General features: G+C 25.6%; 1 protein-coding gene across 4 annotated transcripts; it reads right to left on the minus strand.

Moving 5' to 3' along the window:
- Window positions 1–661: 661 nt before the first annotated feature.
- LOC132936586 (CDK5 and ABL1 enzyme substrate 1) lies at window positions 662–11,238 on the minus strand. Of its 4 annotated transcripts, none has more exons than XM_061003325.1 (11): window positions 10,999–11,238; window positions 9,622–10,029; window positions 9,411–9,550; window positions 8,308–8,464; window positions 8,112–8,241; window positions 7,190–7,299; window positions 6,393–6,499; window positions 6,201–6,316; window positions 5,047–5,153; window positions 4,737–4,941; window positions 667–3,036 (listed from the first exon to the last, which is right to left on the minus strand). In XM_061003325.1, exons 2-11 carry the CDS (start codon window positions 10,005–10,007, stop codon window positions 2,896–2,898), a joined length of 1,599 nt encoding a protein of 532 aa, XP_060859308.1. In that variant the 5' UTR covers window positions 10,008–10,029; window positions 10,999–11,238; the 3' UTR covers window positions 667–2,895. The 4 variants fall into 4 exon arrangements, with proteins under 4 accessions (XP_060859309.1, XP_060859308.1, XP_060859307.1 ...); XM_061003324.1 differs by lacking the exon at window positions 10,999–11,238 and adding an exon at window positions 10,102–10,119 and having other exon boundaries at window positions 8,308–8,494; XM_061003323.1 differs by having other exon boundaries at window positions 669–3,036; window positions 8,308–8,494.
- Window positions 11,239–18,681: the final 7,443 nt, after the last annotated feature.

Here is an 18,681-nt window from a genome sequence, read left to right on the forward strand (position 1 = left end):
CATTTTAAATACTTTATTTTAAAAGTATTTGAGTAATTACATAAATAAATTTTTAAAAGTATTTTTTACAACACTGGCAATATCTAATAATAGGCAAGGCTGGGTATTTACGAGTTAAAAAGTTAAAGTTAGGTTAAAAAGTTAAGTTAAATAACGGGTTATTTGTTTTTTAGAAGTAACTTTTTACGAGTTACATTTTTGTCTATGTTATTTAGTAACTTATGAGTTATTTTATTTTATTGTCACGTTAAGTTAATTTTATTTATGAATCATTACATAAACAAATACATAAGTTATTTAATTATTTTGTATGGATTTCATCTTTGGTTAAAGTATATTAGTACCTACGGACTACAGTAATTAATTTTAAATTTTAATACATACATTTATTTAAAAACTACATGACATTTATGGAATTACTATGTTATTTGTTAGTTTTAAAAAAAGGTAGGTATTATTATTTTTTTTTTAAAAAAGAACTGATTTTTAACTTAGTTAAATTACTTTTATTTTTTAACAAGTTAAAAAAAAAATTAAGGTAACTTTACTTTAAACTTCACTTACATTTTTCTATATTAACTTAACTTGACGAAATATTAATTCAACTTACAGGCTATATTAAATAATAAGAATATAAAAAATTCAGACTGACAAATCGTCTCCGGTCAAAATCGTTTTTCTTTTACAATGATATTATATCATTGAATTCAAGTTTAATACAATCCATTATACATTGACCCACTTGTACAGCAGAGCGACATCCACTTACCCGCTTTTTTTTTAATTTATTGTACATTTTAAATTAGGTAGGTGTACCTTAAAAAACATTGCATTAAAAAAAAATAATGTTATTTGTCAAAAATAAAAAATGGCATCATTGCGGTAAAATATATTTTTAACCATTTTTTAGAGCCTTATTCGATGATTTTTATTTAATTATGTAAGTACAACACTATATTTTAGCCGTATGTATAGATAATATGGTGGTTGGTGGAGACTCGTTTGCTCACATATTATTTAATTTTTTAAATGTACGTAACTCGTTTGTGCATAAAATTGTAAATAATGAAAACCAGCTTATATTCACAATTTTTGGTGTACAGGGTATCTTAGGTGGGTCCCACACGAGAAAGGACCGTATACTCTTAAATTTTAAAGCATAACAATTATTTTCAACCGTGGTTGCCCTTCAGCATTGTAATAATATGCGCACACATCATAATAATAAATAAACTAAAATTGTATAGAATAATAAATAACGGCTAGGCTGTCTTTCGTATAAATCAACCATCCCCAATAAAACCATTGTCACTGACAAAAAGGTACGATCTGTATAATATGATTGTCGATCATGAATTAAGAAATCAGCACATACCTACTTACGACTGTAGAGTGTAGGGCGTGGGGCTTTCTTACATGCCGCTAGAAAAAAGGAATGGTCGAAAAAGCCAGTCTATGACCCCAGAATATAATTAGACAGAAAGTCCTAAGCCTTATAAATGGTGAAGGAAGATGTTGTATGAGTATAATAGTTAAATAGATTTCCACCATCAGTAATGACTAATTCTATTTATTTATTATTATCTATCTATACAAAACACCTACAGTTACTATCTTATTAAAACAAGTTATATTATCTAATGAGTAATGTTTAAAGTTAATTTTTTTTTTTTTGTAACATAATTAATTTAGTTAGACATCTTTTAAAAAGATCAAATTAATTTTAATGATCTAAGTATTATTGTTGCCAGTCTTAGAATTTAGATAATGGCACTGAACATAAATATTGTCAAGATAACACTAGATAAGAAATCTAAATTTACATCATACTGGCAACTGACAAATAGGATATTTTTAATTTTTTATAAAAAAATATAATGAATCGTAAGTTTTTTTTATACTGATTATTTAAAATATATTTAACTATAATAAGTATATTTTATATGATAAAAATGAATTTAAATGCTAGTTAGAACTATATTAATTATTGTAACATTTGTATAACTTTTAAAGTTTGCTTTCTGTTTAGATGAATAACATTAATCCTATATAAATAATTTATTGCAACATTCTTTGACTTAAGCATATACAATATACATAATAATCATATTAAAAAATTGATTCTGTGTTCTTAAAAATAAAATGCTTAGTTTAAATATAATCTAGTTGATCAAATCGGGCAGCAATAAAAAAAAAATCATAAACTTATTAATTAATATGTTGTGTTTCAACTTTCAAGCAAGTATATAAATAGTTAACCGCCAAGTAATTTCTTCATTAAATGCATTAATGTAAAATTACCTCCATAATAAACTACAACAAGATTTGTTGTGTTATTCTGTCTTATTTTGTCTGTGGAATTGAGCTTTTATAGAACATGGCAAATGCACGCAAACGGAGGTCATAATATTTTTTTTTTGTACAGTATAACCTCCGTGTACATGTAGTTACGATGTTTACATTTAAGTGACAAAAATCAAACCATAATATTACATCCTCTTAATAAGCTTTCAGTAACTATTATCATTGTTCAATAAATTTTTTTAATACTTCTGATAAATTTAAAAGAAATAAAACAATATTCTTATTCTTCTTTAACTATATAATAATAATACTTATAACATATGAAATATGAATAATCAACATTAAAAAAAAATTTCTGGTAACAATTTTAAATATTATTCAGAATAACTATTTACTTAGAATTATAAATTACATTACAATTATAGCTCAAATTCATCTAATAAGTTATACAACAAAAATAAATAACATGCATACCCACAGTCATTAAAGTGTTGCAATCAAACCATTTCATTAAAATTAGTTAGATTTATTCATTCTAATATATTCCACTATTTCACTCAAGTCTAAAGTATCTAGAGTTGAATATTTATGTCATGACTCAGACAATAGTCGCTGATAATGTGGCATTATCTCATGAGTAGGTATATGAAGACCGAACTCTAAAGCTACTAATACTCCAAACTCGGAAACCATTAAATCTTTTCTGCTCAATCGAAATACTATTTCAGTTCTCTGAAAAAAAAAAGTAAATAATATATAATCAAAAGTAATTGGGTACTAGTTATCATATAAATTATGGTAAAATTAGTGAGTATAAAACTAAAATAAATTACTCATATTAATAAAATAAAATAATATCAGTAAATATAGTAGATTTATGTTGAAGTTATATTAATTTATAACTAGAGCTGGAAAATTAATGTTTTAATAAAATGTTACATGAGAATATCCATGATCAATTAATACTAAATTCAGTTTTGATGTATTATATAGTATATTTGGTGATATTATTGTGAAAAAAGTAATTTATATATAACCTATTTACGTGGAATCTTCTTGTAAAACTTCAATCCTTAGCTATAAAAGTTGAACATTTTATAAATTCATCTACAAAATTATTATTTTAAATTTGATATATTTTGTCAAAAATTGAACTTTAAATGCTTATAAAAAAATTTTGCCTATGAATTTTTAATATATTTGAACTGCTACTGTAACAATATATCTTGTACTCAATTTTCAGGCCTTTAGGCTCAACAAATAAAATTTTATTGATATTTATAGAAAAAAAAAACTAAAAAAATTAAAATTTGAAATTGTCTGTTAACAGCTCAAAACATGACAAAATATTTTGAAAATTATATTGTGCATAGTAAATGCTAATATAAGCAACCAGTAAAAATGTCATGTATCAACGGTCATTCGTTTTAGATTTACACCAATAACCAATAATGATTTTGTAAAAAACTGATTTTGCAAAAAAATTCCAGGTTTTTCTTAATTTTTTTTTTTTTGTTTTTCTCGGTGCTTTTGAAAATTACTGGGAATTTTAAATTTTGACCTCCCTAATGTCCAACTAGGTTCAGTTTCCCATTGAAGATACTGACGTTGAAAGTCAAAGCATTATTTCGACTACTTATCGTGACATCGTGTACACAGACACAAAACAAATTAAAATTATAAAAATTAAAACACACATCACTGTAAAATCAGTACGTTCATTGCTCCGCTCAGAATCTAAAATCCAATTTAGGATGAGTAGATTATGAGTTACAAGTATTTACAGTTTGGATGAGCAGAGTGTAGTAATTTTTGGTTACTCCACAAAACGTTGGTCCACTAGTCTAAGCTTGAAATATTTATAACTCATGAACTACTCATTCTAAATTCAATTTTTATGTATCAAAATAATCAGAAAATATTCTGCTTTCAAAAATGAAATTAAAACTGTATGTTGTAATTCAAAAAAAAATAAAAACTTAAAGAATTATAAGGAAAAAATATAGGTAAAAATAAAATTTTTTTAAAAGAATGCAATTTTGTAACAACTAGAAACTATGTAAAAAAGATTAATACTTTTTGAATAATGAGTGTTCTACGTTAAATGAATTACCTGATAAACAAAACCAAATTTATATCATGATAAAATATTGATAAATTATAAAAACTATGTACCAATGCTAAACCAATAGCGTAAACATTTAATACAACGTAGAAAGAGAATGCATTCAAACAATTTATTTAATAATTTAACTTATTTTGTATTCAGAATAAAATTGATTGGAATGCAGTAATTTAATTCACAGCCCTATTTATAACATTAATTCAGATATAAATTCCAAATTATATGGGCCTAAATATTATTCTATCAAATAAAATACATTTTAAAAAAAGGATAAGAAATCATCAAAATATTATGTATAGTAACCTACTTCAATAAGATTAGTTAAAGGTTCGCCTTTCATATCGTTTAACTTTGCAGACAAAATAATACACGCTCCAGCACATAGTTTACGATTTTCCTTATTGATCAAGCTTTTGACTAATAACCTTTCAAAAAATACATAGGCTTGTGCAATAGTTAGCAAATCTGAAGTAGCGTCTGGTTTTGTAATTTTACGCATTTCTCGTTTTATACTGAAACAAAGATAGAAATAAATTATTATAATTAATAAGCCGATTTATTTATAATTCTATATAAGCGGTTATTGGTGTGTTTGCTTTCAATTTAAAATTAATTACCTTCTGAGTTTACTTAATGTTAGCTCAATATGTGGAAATTTATCTTGAAATTTATCATTCAATTCTTTTTTAAGATCAGCTGGACGCACATAATCAATAATTGATGTCTGAAATATAATATATATTATAGACATATTTCAAACTTTTAATTTAGATTTAGAACAACTTCAGCGAGAAAATATTTAATTAATTTTATTCTGGTATAATATTTTAATTATTTTACTCCATTAATATACGAGTACCTATTTTGAAACATATTTAACTTTTGTTATTAGTTAACAATTGAAATATTAAAATTGCAGCTATACAAATTATACTAAGCAATTATTATTATTAATAGTTGTAATAAATATGGTTTCCAACAACTTGTGTACTTGCCAAGCACATCAAAAATCAAGTTGGTAAATAATTTGTGTATAAAGTGTTCTGATCCTTAGTAAATTTGTCAATTACATTCATAATTATGTTGGTCGTTTTTTTTACATGTGTCACCTTTACCGGCAATCATCGGGAAGAGCACCAGTTATTAATAAATTGTACAAGGATGTTCTGACAGCGTGGCAAGGAAATACCGGTACCAAATATTGGCCAAGTATACCAGTCATGGGAATGCAGCTTCGGCTCTCTTGTCGTATTTGCTCTGTACTCTATTATTTTTGCCACTCTACAGCAATATTCAAATAATATTATATTTTCACCCATTTCGGGTGATATAAAAATGGGTTTAATGACGAAATAAATAATGCTTAAAGTTATTAGTAGTGTATTATTAAAAATTATTATAAATAGGTAGGTAATATAGATACTATTATTATTAAAAATTATATGTCCCTTTTATTGATTCCTTTTCATCCTGTTCCAATTATATATCTGTAATATTTTATTATGTTTATAAATGTATAAAATTCTATTATTCTATAATAGTTGGGGTTGTAACTTAAGAATTATACCACACATATTTTTTTACAATTTTTATTCTCAGTCTTCCACAAACTTTCTATCTTTTGAGTGTATGCATTAAATACTATCTTATAGTTTGAGTGGTTGAGTGTATACAAGATAGCCTGCAGCTTCTTAAGATACATCAGTGAAAAAGTTCAATAATACTTTAAATAAAATAATATACATAATAATGAATTTAAAAATATATTCACCATGTAAGATATGAATGTTAAAAGTGTTCTATGTTTTCCAGCAAAAAACTCGGGGTCATCAAGAATGCTAGGAGAAAATAAGGCTGTTCCGTTTTCATCTTGTTCAGTAGTAGTAACTAAATATATATTATAATGTAAATGTAATATAATAGGAAAATGTTTACATTTTACTGCACAACTATTCATAATTACCTTTTGTTAAATCGCCTTTTGGAGGCGAAGATGCTGGTTGAACAGTGCACATTTTGTAAGTACCAGAACCAACTGCTACATTTTCAGGAACATCAGCTGAAATACACCTTAAAAAAAAAAATTATATATAGATAAAAACTAAAACATTAATAATTATTATTCCTAATAGCATTCAATTAATGCTGACCCATTAATGCTAACAAAATAAATAATTTAGTTTAACTATTTAAAATGTTTAATTTAGAGAATAACAGCTATAGTAAATAGTTTTGAAGGGGTTCATGAAATGCTTCAACAAACGTCAAGAAAAATAAATTTTAATAATTTAAAGAAATTCCAATACATTTTTTTTAAATACATTTGGAGTAGTCTTATTTTAATATTATTATAATTGTTGTGTTTGAGTTATCAATATGTTTAAAATATGGTTTAATAATTTCAGTTGCATGATATCTTATCAATCTTAAGAGTTAAAACTACATTGTATCTAATAATGATGATTAGTATTTTTATACAAACATTGTTCATATTTTTAAAATAATCAAGATTTTGTAACAAAGGTTGCCATTGAGAAGTGACTTGTAAGAAGCACAGTAACAATAAAAAATATAATACAACATTTTTCTTAGGTAAGTAAAATCTTCTAAAAAAATGTACTTACAGTAAACATTTTTGAATTTATTTTGGTAACAAATTTACAATTCTAAAGTTAACAAGATTTTAATTTAATTTAACAATTGAATTTCTTATACAAATATTGTTATAATCACTACAATTTAAGAATTTATTTTATTTACCTGCTTAAGGTATGCGATTTTGACTGTATAGTATCTAACATCATATCTTCAATCGGAGTCTTGGGTTCAACAATTCGTGAAGGAATTAATAGATGACTATATGATATTTCCTGAAAAAGATTAATAGATTAATATTTGCCATAATAATAGCTGAAAGATTAGTCGAATTTTAAAAACCACAACTTTATTAAAAGAGTAATACATTATAGTAATAAAATATGAAGAAAAAATTGTTCAAATTTGAAGTTATAATTAAAATACAAACAATTTAAAAAAGATAGAAATATACAATATAAATGTGAGAGTATTATATTTGTTTTTACATTTTTAACCAATTAAATTATATGCCATATCTATATAGTTTTAAAGTTGAATATAAATCTACCTAACCCAGAAACATTTTTTGAATTTATTCTCCGGTAATTTTCGAAGAAACCAAGAAAAAATTGAAGAAATGTGAAGCAACTTAAAGTACAAACCATGAAAATTAAAACTAGTTATACAAATATATCAACTATAAACATGTAAATTAGCTTAATAATGATGATAAGTCACAATTGATTGTATTAAATAAGTATTACTAGAGAACCTTTAGGCTCTGTAAGTATTACCATTAATTATACATAGTATACTATATCATACATAAATATAATCAATTGTATTACCCCAGAACTAAGATATAAGATATATTATATCTTAGTCCATGGTACTACCTATACTCTATTCCAAATAAAATCAGGCTTAGGCGGCAACCAGTTTTCGTTCCGCGACGGTCAGACACCGTCCCCACTGCAACAGCGCATCAGGCGCTGCCACAGGACCAAGGCAAGCCCATGCCCACAACTTGGCCGCTGAAGCCTAAGCTTATTTGGAATAGAGTATAGTAATCACAATAATAATTAGTTTAGTCTTTATACTGTACCTGTCCGTCTTTGCCTTTTTCTAATCCAAAAAGATCAAATGCATCAATTATATCATTAACAGCAGATAAAGGACGAGTTCCAGATGTTTGTCTTCTACGATTTGGTTCTTTCTTTTGTTCGCATCGCACACTATAATTATAATTAGGAAAATGAATTAAACATTTATTAAATAATTATTATAAATGTGGTACAAACATTATGGTTCTGTTAGATCTTTTGAATGGTATTAGCGAATAAACAAGGAATGGAGTTTTCTGTGGAGTGACTAACACTAAACGTTCATTTTTGAATCGATGTTGTAATGTTGGACGTACAACTCTAATATCCATAGATTGATTCGAAGAGCTATTTTCTTGAAGCAAAGTATTAGTTTTATATAGAGCTGTAATTTTGTATACATACTAATTAATTATTAGTTAAGGATGTACGAAACAATATGTAGACTAGCCTGATATATATATATACTTGATTTTTATCTATAATTATTTATTTATGTTATAAAATAATATATTAATTTACTTTTATGTAAAGTTATTTCAAAATGATTTCATTAGGAATAAAAAGCGCCACTAAGAAATCTCTAGGAGAATTCATGAAAATATATTGAAATAATAGTTTAATAAGTTATTATTAGATAATGCTGTTCATATATTATACTGTATAAATTATTTTGATTATATTATATATTATTTTTTTTTATCTTATTTAAATCAAAATCTTAATTGTTCATAAAACAATTATGAGGGTCCCTAGTAAACAAGTATAATAGCATTATTAAAAATAATTGTATAACGGTGAGAATAAAATATAAAGGATTACTTGGTATAGAATAATACATTTTATAAATTTGATGTGTAATCATTTAGACTTCTTAATAATAAAAAACAAAAAAAAATTAATGATAAATAATTGTTAATATAATTTGGTTAAAAATTATGTGAAACAATTATAAAAAAAATTATATGAAACACTCCACAAAATATTGAATGCAATATTATCACAATATCAAGGTTAGGTTAAGTTTAGGTCACCTTAGCTTAAGTTTTAAACATTATGTATGATACATTTATTAATACTGTATTATAGAATACAACACTGAGAAGTTTATAAGTTTAAGTAATTATAAAGAGATATATGTAATTAATCTTGAAATTCATAAAATAAAAAAAATAAATAAGAAATAAAGATATTGATATTATATTTTGAGTAATAAGTACTGGGTTATACTTAATTGAATATTATTGTAACTAAAAATGGTTTTTGCTTTATAAAATATCTTCGTAAGCACATATTTTTACCTAAGCCAAGACTTTCAGAACTGCTGAAATTTGTGTTACTTTTATCATCAGACAATAAAGATTGAGGAATCATGCGTTTACGATAGTAGGCTGCCAATTTTTTTGATTCCATAGTTACATCACTTCCAGTTGTGTTAAGTCTAGAAATTTTAGTTTCTGTTATTGAAAAATACGTTCAATGATAATTAATCACAAAAAACAACAACATCACCTTTCACGAAATGGTAGTCTCCCAGAAGTCTTATCTGAATCCAGTTCAAAAAATTTATCAATACTATTTTTATCATTCATATTTGATTTTATTGGTGTGGATGTTAAAGACCGTGTTTTTGTCAATCTCACAGGACCATGAAATTCAGTATCCATTTGTTTCAAGATAATGTCGCTTTCACTACACGTATTCTCTTCATTTGTCATCCCTATGTCAGGAAGTGATGGAAACTCCATTTCAGATTTTTGATGTTGATACATAATATTGTTTTTGATGAAAAGTAATTTGTTAGTATCTTTATGAGTGCCATCTAGTGATATATTTGTTAAGAATGACAGTGCTGCTATTCGACGACGTGAAGTATCTCCAGTTAGCGTGCTCATCATGATTCAATTTTATTTCAAATTCCTATTTGCATACAATATTATATTAATAATAAATATACAGTTAAATATACATAGTAAAATTAATACTTAGTACCTTAAAAAGTAAAACTAATATAACACGAATCTTGTAAAAATTTAGTCTTGTTGTAATATATTAGTAAAGTTGGATGGTAGTATATACTTTAAAATATTATGAAAACAAAAATAACTTCAGTTCTTATAAAATCACTCTTAAAATCAGAAAAAGTTGAGGAAAAAGTATTATATAGGTAAGTTCTTATAAAGAATAAGTACCTTTAAAAATATACTATACCTTTGGTCTAAACTTACCTATATACTATAAGTCTATAACCAATGATATAATTTATGAAAATATTAAATTTTTTAATTAATTTTTATCCAAATAAAAATCATGAATTACCTGACCTATTTAGCTCCAATATCTAATACCTTTTAAAAATTATTATTTTATAGTGAGATAATAAACTATTATTTTACTTCTTAATAGAAAAAGAATAAGTCTAATAATTTAAATATTAAAGTATTTGACTAAAATCACTGAAGCTAAAGAAGGCAATATTATAAATCAAAATAATAAAATATCTGAAAATACCTATCAAAATCATATTTTACTATTTAAATGATAATTCAAATTTAATAAAATGTACATATCAGTTTCTGCCATCATTCCACAGATATTAAAAAATAAAAAATATATTTTGATATTAAAACCTATTTAAAAAAAACTTCTTTTGTTGTATCATTTTACTCTGAATATATTTAATAATTCATAGCTCATACGAAAATAATACAACTGTGTTATTGTTAGGATGTAACGCTAACACATACCAATAAAGGAACACAATATCATAGTGATGCCTAAATAATATTCATGGCCTTCGCAGATTTACAAGTATTTGCTATAGTAAAATAACTCAAGAATTTTAACCATTAATGGTAAGAATAATAGTATAATGATATAGGTACCTACCAAAGATTGCAACAAACTGGGTTCTTATCCAAAATTCGAAACAATAGTCCACATTGTTTGCTTCCAATTCATAAACGTAATATTTCGACTGTTAACTAGATACATTATTATTATTCTTAGTGTTTATACTTTATAAGACTTATAAACATGAATTTATTGTTCGATTTAATACATTAGTTCGATCGTTAATTATTCTCTCGTTTAATATTTTACTTAATATTTTTGTTAATTGTTATCATTTTGAAGAACACCCACCTTCTTATCTAATCTCAATGATGTGATAACAATAAATCAATAATTCTGATTATAATAAACCAAAACAAATTTTATGCTGGTTTTAATAATAACATAGGTACGTCATTTTGTACTACGAAATTTATGTCGCTTCAAATTTAAATTGTGAAAAATGTTCTTAAAGTTAAATTTGTCGAAAAATTCTATACAAAAATATAAATAACAGGATCACCTAAAATATATTTTCCACTTATAGAGGCAGGAGGCTACGTTTTAAAACACAAGAGAAAAATGATATTGGAATATTGCATCAACATTTTTCTATAATTTTTTTTTAGTTTTCTTTCAAGTATTAGATACCTACCTACCTACGTATCCCGTATCGGAAGATTTTCTCAGAAGAATAACAATTTGAAAGAATTCTGTTAAGAATAACCATTTTGACAATGTACCTACCTACCTACTTATAATCAACAGTACCTATTTCTTTATGGCCTATGCCCTATGTAATACAAAATAATATTCATCAGTATTTTCGTTTTTATATATAGTATTTTCAATTAACGTTCATGGACTCCAGCACAGCAAAACCCCAGGGACAGCCTGGGCAATGCCCCTGTAAAGGGGCTACTGAAGTTGGTTCAGGGGCTCCGCCACTATATATGCATTATATTCTCATCATGTTCAAGTCAAATTAGACAAAAGTTATTGTCGTATTGAATATATTAATTGTAATGTTACTATTTTATCAGAACAGGGCCCTCTGGATTGTTTGAAAGTCGAATACAAAGTCAAATAATAAAATATAAAACCCTTAAAAATATTAGCATCTATAATTTTTGTAATAGGTGATTTTACTCTAAGATAACTCAAAAATCATAAAAACGATTTTAGGTATTTTATGTTTACAATATATTATAGAATACAAATATTCTAATGACATCCGCTTAAAGATATACCTACCTAATCTTGTCGATTTGTAATTACCTATGTAAATGTATAAAAACAAAAATGGCTGGATAAATGGACCAATTTAAAAAAAAACTGGTAGGCAAATAGGTAGGTACCTAGTTTACAAAAATTATACTTAGGTACCAATAACCAACAATATTTAATCAATAAACATTTTACATTTCATTATAATAAAATACATAACAAATGGTGAAATGCAAAGAACATTCAACATTGTAATTTGTAAATAGGCACAAACTAAAGTTAGAATTTTAGATTATAAATAAACCCATATTAAAGTATTAAACTGTAATAAGTAATAAATAATAACAAACAAACATTTCATTAATTTAAATAATATAGGTACTATATAGTAAAATATTTAATTAGGTATATTGAATAGGTACTTAATACCATTGATTATAATACTACCTATGTAAAATCAATGTTAATACCTACCTAACTAGTCAAAACAACATATTACTATAATTTAATTTTTGATAATTTCTAGGTTTCTAGGTACTCAATAATATTTTTAAATTAAAAGTAGATTTTAGAAATATTAATATTTATCAATAGTTAGATTTCAGACAATGATTTAAGTTGTCTTAAGTTTAGTATACATTAGGTATGTTACTGTCATTGACAGTGTTGTACAAAATAATTTTTAAAAGTATTTAATTAATAATTACCTACTCAAATACTTTTAAAAATTTAAAATACCACACAAATACTATAAATAGTTAAGTACCTATTTGAGTAATACTCAAAAACATTTTAGAAGTATTTAAAATAATCTTCAAAAAAAAAAAAAAATTCTATTTAGTTCCGATATAATTTGTTATAGGTAATAAAAAAATTGTTTATTGCATTTTAAAAACATGATTCGTTCAATAATTAAAATGCTGATCAGTCATGTTGTTTCTTTTTAGTGATAGTTGCACCACAACAATGAACTTTTCTCTACAGAGGTATATATTGGTTTAAAGCTATATTATATTATGTATTTCAGTATTTGAATATCCCATCGTAGTCGACGATAAACGATAATGATAGGTAATTGATAACCATTTTCTTGGTAAATACTTAATAGGTAGTACTAATATTAGTAATAATATTTTTGTATTGTTGAATTATAATGTATAATAGCTGTTGAGCAAAAAATTATTGCATAATATATATTTTGACATTTTGTCATAGTGTTATTGACTTAATAATGTAAATAATGTTATTGACTTAATTCTGGTACCGACATACCGTTTTGAGTAGTCGACGACTGGAGAAAAAAACATTTAATTAAGCTATTAATCGATGTAACCCGAAATTGAATTGTCCATAAATCATAAATATATAATATAATATTGTTATAACGTTGAAACGTAACCACGATGGTTATATAACCGACACGGTTTTTTGTTATTTAACAAGGATTATAATTAGAAATAAATTAAGAATTAAAAGAATAAAAAAAAAAATTTCAATAAAATATAATTCATTAGTATTAAAAGTATTCAATACAGAAAAATGTATTTGAATAATTTTACTTAAATAATTTACAATACTAGTCATTGGCCACTATATAATTTGTATCTGTTTCTCTGTATATCGACAAACAGAATGTGTTTCATTAATTTTATTTTAGATTCTGAGCGGAGCAAAAGAATGTATTGGTTTTACATCTGTCAACAACATTTTGGGTAGTAAGCATGCTTCGATTTTTGAGATAAGCATCTTTTCTGATAGAAAAGTGAACCGAATTGGTGCTTTTGGGAGGTCAAAATTGAAAATTCCAAGTAGTTTTAGAAAGCGTAGAGGAAAACAAAACAAAAGTGAAAGAAAAGTGATAATTTTTACGCAAACCCGAATTTTGAGGAAATCAATTTTATTTTTTTGTGTAACCCAAAAATGAATAACCGTAGACCATTGAAATGTTCACCAAATATTTATAATAGCATTTCATATAAATGGTAACATTTTCATAATATTTTGACTCTTTTTGGGATTTATAGCCTTAAGAAATTTTTAGAAATTTATAATTTTTTTTAACTATTCTTGATAAAAACATTTTCACTTAGTAAAAAAACTTGAAAATTTAATACAAGATTCCTTATAAGTTTCATAAATGTGAGTTCAAAAAAATCAGAAATACCTACATAGGCAAGAGTTTTTTTTAAATGCAATTGAAGTTCAAATTTTGACAAAATTTAACAAAATATCGAAAAAATTTTAGTTAGAAATTCATTAATGGCTTACTTTTCAAAGCTAACCTTACAAATGTTGAAAGAAGACTTCTCCTAAATTTATCTACCTTAATCAAAAAAAAAAAAAAGTTAACCAAAAGGCAACATTAATTTTTTATGAGGGTTTGAATTAAAATTTTTACGATATTGGATTTTTATAGATAAATTAAAGAATTTTCATTAATCAATGTTTGATACTTCGTTGTAAATTAAAAACAAATAAACCTAGATCCTTGAAATTTTTACCAAATATTAAAACGACCATTATCCAAACAGGGTAATATTTTCAAACAATTTTGAAACTTTCTCAGTTATTAATAGCCATGAGATATTTTTTAAATGTTGTAAATTATTATTTAGTTAGAAATTCATACAAGTTTTTCTTTTCATACCTAAGATTCAAAATTTTTATAGAAGATTTTAAAAAAGTTTTTCTACCTATAACAAACAAAAGAAAGTGTACTTAAATGGGACATTACTTTTTTATGAGCTTTTGAACTTATAATTTTTACGATATTTGAAATTCAGTATATTCAGTAAATTATTCATCGATTTTTGATACTTTGTAGTATTTCCAAAACGAATAACATGTTCACCAAAGATTTATATTAGTATTTTCCATAAATGGTAAAATTTTCAAACTATTTCAACGCATTTTGATTTATTTAAAGCCATGATAATTTTTTCAAATTGTGTAAACTATTTTTCAGTTAGATCTTCATAAAAGTTATTCTTTTCATGCTAAGATAAGAAATTTTAATAAGGTTCCCAACAAAACGTTCTACTATTACATAACAATTAAGTTTTTTACTGTAAATACGCACGTATAGGTACGCCAGTGGCGGCTTGTGCCTATTGGTGCGTACAGGTGTGTGCACACCATATATCCGCATAGATTAATATAGATATAAATATATAATAGTAAAAATGTATTTTAATTTTAATTCAATATCTGTTAAGCTATATTTATTCTATAATACAGTCTTTTCCTGAAGGTTATCGGATGTCCAGGGATAGAACTTCTTTGCGGCGTAAGCTCTTGCGCCCATGCTACGAGGACCTTGAAAGGAGAGTCAAAAGTGGTGAAACAGGCCTGCGTGTAATATTCGCAAACGAATTCCCTACTGTTGGTTCATCGTTTTCAAAAATGGGGACGGTCGTTTCAACAGTCATGCCAGCCAATCCTAGCTTCTTCGCGGCACCATGATAAAATCGTAGGATTTTATCAAAATTGCCGTGTACTTAGAACCAAACTATCTAATTTAATCTGTAATATATCTGCTTTTAAACATTTAATTATTGTATTAACGGAAACCTGGTTTAATAATAACTTAAGTAATAACGAACTTGGTTTATATAACTATAATATATTTAGATGCGACAGATGTACTAATACCAGTGTATTTTCTCGGGGCGGAGGCGTCCTCATTGGCATTCGAAAACTCAACTCTAGTTAACTCTATAAAAAAATAGTTACCCAACTTCGTTCGGGAACGCAGGGTTAACTCCGTACTACCGTTCGGTAACGCCGAGTTGGTATACTCTTTGACCCCGAAAAAATAGGTAGGTTGTTTTAACTCCACTGATAATAATGCTTATCTACGAAGATATCAAAATCAACTCTACTCTACTCTACTCGAACTCTAACCCTACTCTAACTGTTCATATTCGAACGCACCCCATAAAGATTATCCTGCTTTTTAACCTGCGTATACTCCTAAAATATAGTCGAGATACGCAATAAATACACTAGTGTGCCGGTCTGTCGGAACAACGTCGATCCGTGTAAATATGTTCGGCTGTTGAGTGGTGAGGGTTAACAAAAGGAACCTCGGTGTGACATATTGGCATTATTTTCTTAACTCCATCTGTATTTTATATTTATATTTTTTTCATTGGAAAATTTCGAATTGGGAGTTTACTAATATCTTAATTTTTTAAAGACTTTTGCAATAACTGCATACCATCTACTTTAAACATCACGTGATGACAACCACTGTGAGCACCAGAAATGTTTTACCCACGATTTTTAAAAAACTAAGCAATCCGTATTCTGTGTTATTATTTATTGCCATATGACATTTATTAATTATCTATTAGTTAGAACCGTGTAGTAAATATTTAGGATTGTTTATTACCACGTAAAAGTATATAACGTATTGTCGTATTGCTATAGTTAATCATCGTTTACGACCGTAATTATTGAATTTTATTTTAATAAACTGTTGCGCCACAGAATAATAAGAATTACCAAGTTAAATTTTATAAAATGTTAAAGCTGACAAAAAATTTGCGAGCGTATACCAAGTAAATATTTTAAGTTTTTCATAAATTTGTATTGGTACAGGATGTAAATATTTAAAAAAAAATTTTATCATTTACAAACGCTTGCGTTACATTTACACGTATAGTATTGTGTTTTTTTATTTTTTAATACTAGAAATAAAATAAATAATTCTAAATCTGATACAAATATTTTTGAAAAATTCAAAATAGCCAATTTGTAAAATATATGGTTTTTAGAAAAACGTTGATTGTAAAAACATTAATTATTTAAATCATATTGTAGTTTATATTTTACAATTTTTTTGAAATCTCTTGACTGCAGTCGTAAAAAAACATTTTAAATTAAAAAAGTTAAAAAAGTTTTAAATATTTTTTAATATGTATTTGTTAAAATCTAAATATTTTTTTTAACAAATTACAATATATTAAAACTTTAATCAGATTTATTTTTTTTATTTTCAGCATTAAAAAAGTTACATCATAAGTGTAGCACACGAGTCATTAAATTATAAAGAAAAAAATATTTATTAGAACAAAAGTTATTATACTTATTATTTAATTTGTTAGATCTTCCTATATTTATGTATACATCAAAATAATTCCGCCCCTCCTTAATATATTAACCTATGATGGGTCCTGCCAATATAATGTAAGCCATGACAAATTAGATAGTTGGGTATCTGGTATGAGTTCCAACCAAAATCGTCATTAATCATTATAGACAATATTCCGCGCAGCAGGCTACTGCAAGGTCTATATAGAAGATAGATCTCCATCTAAGTTATATAGAAATATAAGTAATAAGTACCTGTATAACATTATAACTTATAAGTGGTTAGTTGTAACTTATTAGTTACCTATTACATTATATTATTGTTTATTATTACTGGCTAGCGCATTATCACGATAACGACGACGGACAATGAATATTATACTGTGGCCAATATAAAGAAGAAAATCTTTCAGTAGGCGTGCTTCTCGGAATTGGCTATAATTACGATTATTGTCATCATACCTATCGAATTGGACATGGTTTAGGTACATTATATAGATGCAGTGTTAAATTTATATAGTATAGATACCTTCATATCAATATTTTTCTCATCCGATAAAAATAGGTAATAAAGTATAAACTAGTATGTGTACTAGACATGGGATCGCTAATAAAAATAATAATATTATTGTAAATGGATTAAAAGTCTTAAATATTGCCTACTTAGCCCCTTGAGATCGTTACTGAATAGAGTGTCGAGTTTAAGTGCTTGTAGAAATAATTCGGTTTCACAAATTATTATCAAAATATTTTTAATATCTATATAATTATATAATTTTCATGTTATGATGGAATACAATATCTAGTTTTAATATATAGTTACCCAAAATAAATTCGTAAATCAATAAGCCCCTGACCCCTAAATGTCCAACTAAAAAGTATTAAAAAAAATATTAACATCAGGTATATAAATATTAAATATATTATAATTAGTTATAGGTACATAGTCGGGTACACAAAAGAAGGATAGTTGGGTACACAAACTTACCAAATGGGAAATTGCCCACACCCTTGCCCACCCTTAAATGTATGGGCCTGTTACTAATATTTTAACTGAAGACCATGCGGGTTATTATACATATTTTGGAGCAGAGTCCTGAAATAACTAATAACCACCATCGTAAATAACCTAACCCAAAAAACCAAACTTTTAGGTATTTTTATATATTACCTACAATATATACAACAATTATTTTACTAATATTAAAAAAAACACACATATTAAAACCCTTATTGTTATATCCTACAATTTAGGCATAAAAATATTTTACTTACATTTTATAACTCACAAAAACAAAATTAATAGTTAAATATGAAATACTACTGATAAATAGTGTAAGATTTTATATATTTAAAAAATATTTTTGATTGAAATATATTTTCTGTAGGCCAAAAATTATCTGAAAATCCTATCAAACA

This window comes from Metopolophium dirhodum, chromosome 1 (assembly GCF_019925205.1).
Source record: "Metopolophium dirhodum isolate CAU chromosome 1, ASM1992520v1, whole genome shotgun sequence".
Taxonomy (NCBI): Eukaryota; Metazoa; Arthropoda; class Insecta; order Hemiptera; family Aphididae; genus Metopolophium; species Metopolophium dirhodum.

Coding starts and splice junctions, on each gene's coding strand:
- LOC132936586 (XM_061003324.1), bottom strand. CDS start 10,007: ATGATGAGCACGCTAACTGGAGATACTTCACGTCGTCGAATAGCAGCA. Junction 6,500..7,189: donor AAATCGCATACCTTAAGCAG/GTAAATAAAATA, acceptor TTTTTTTTTAAG/GTGTATTTCAGCTGATGTTC. Junction 5,154..6,200: donor TAACATTCATATCTTACATG/GTGAATATATTT, acceptor ATTATATTTCAG/ACATCAATTATTGATTATGT.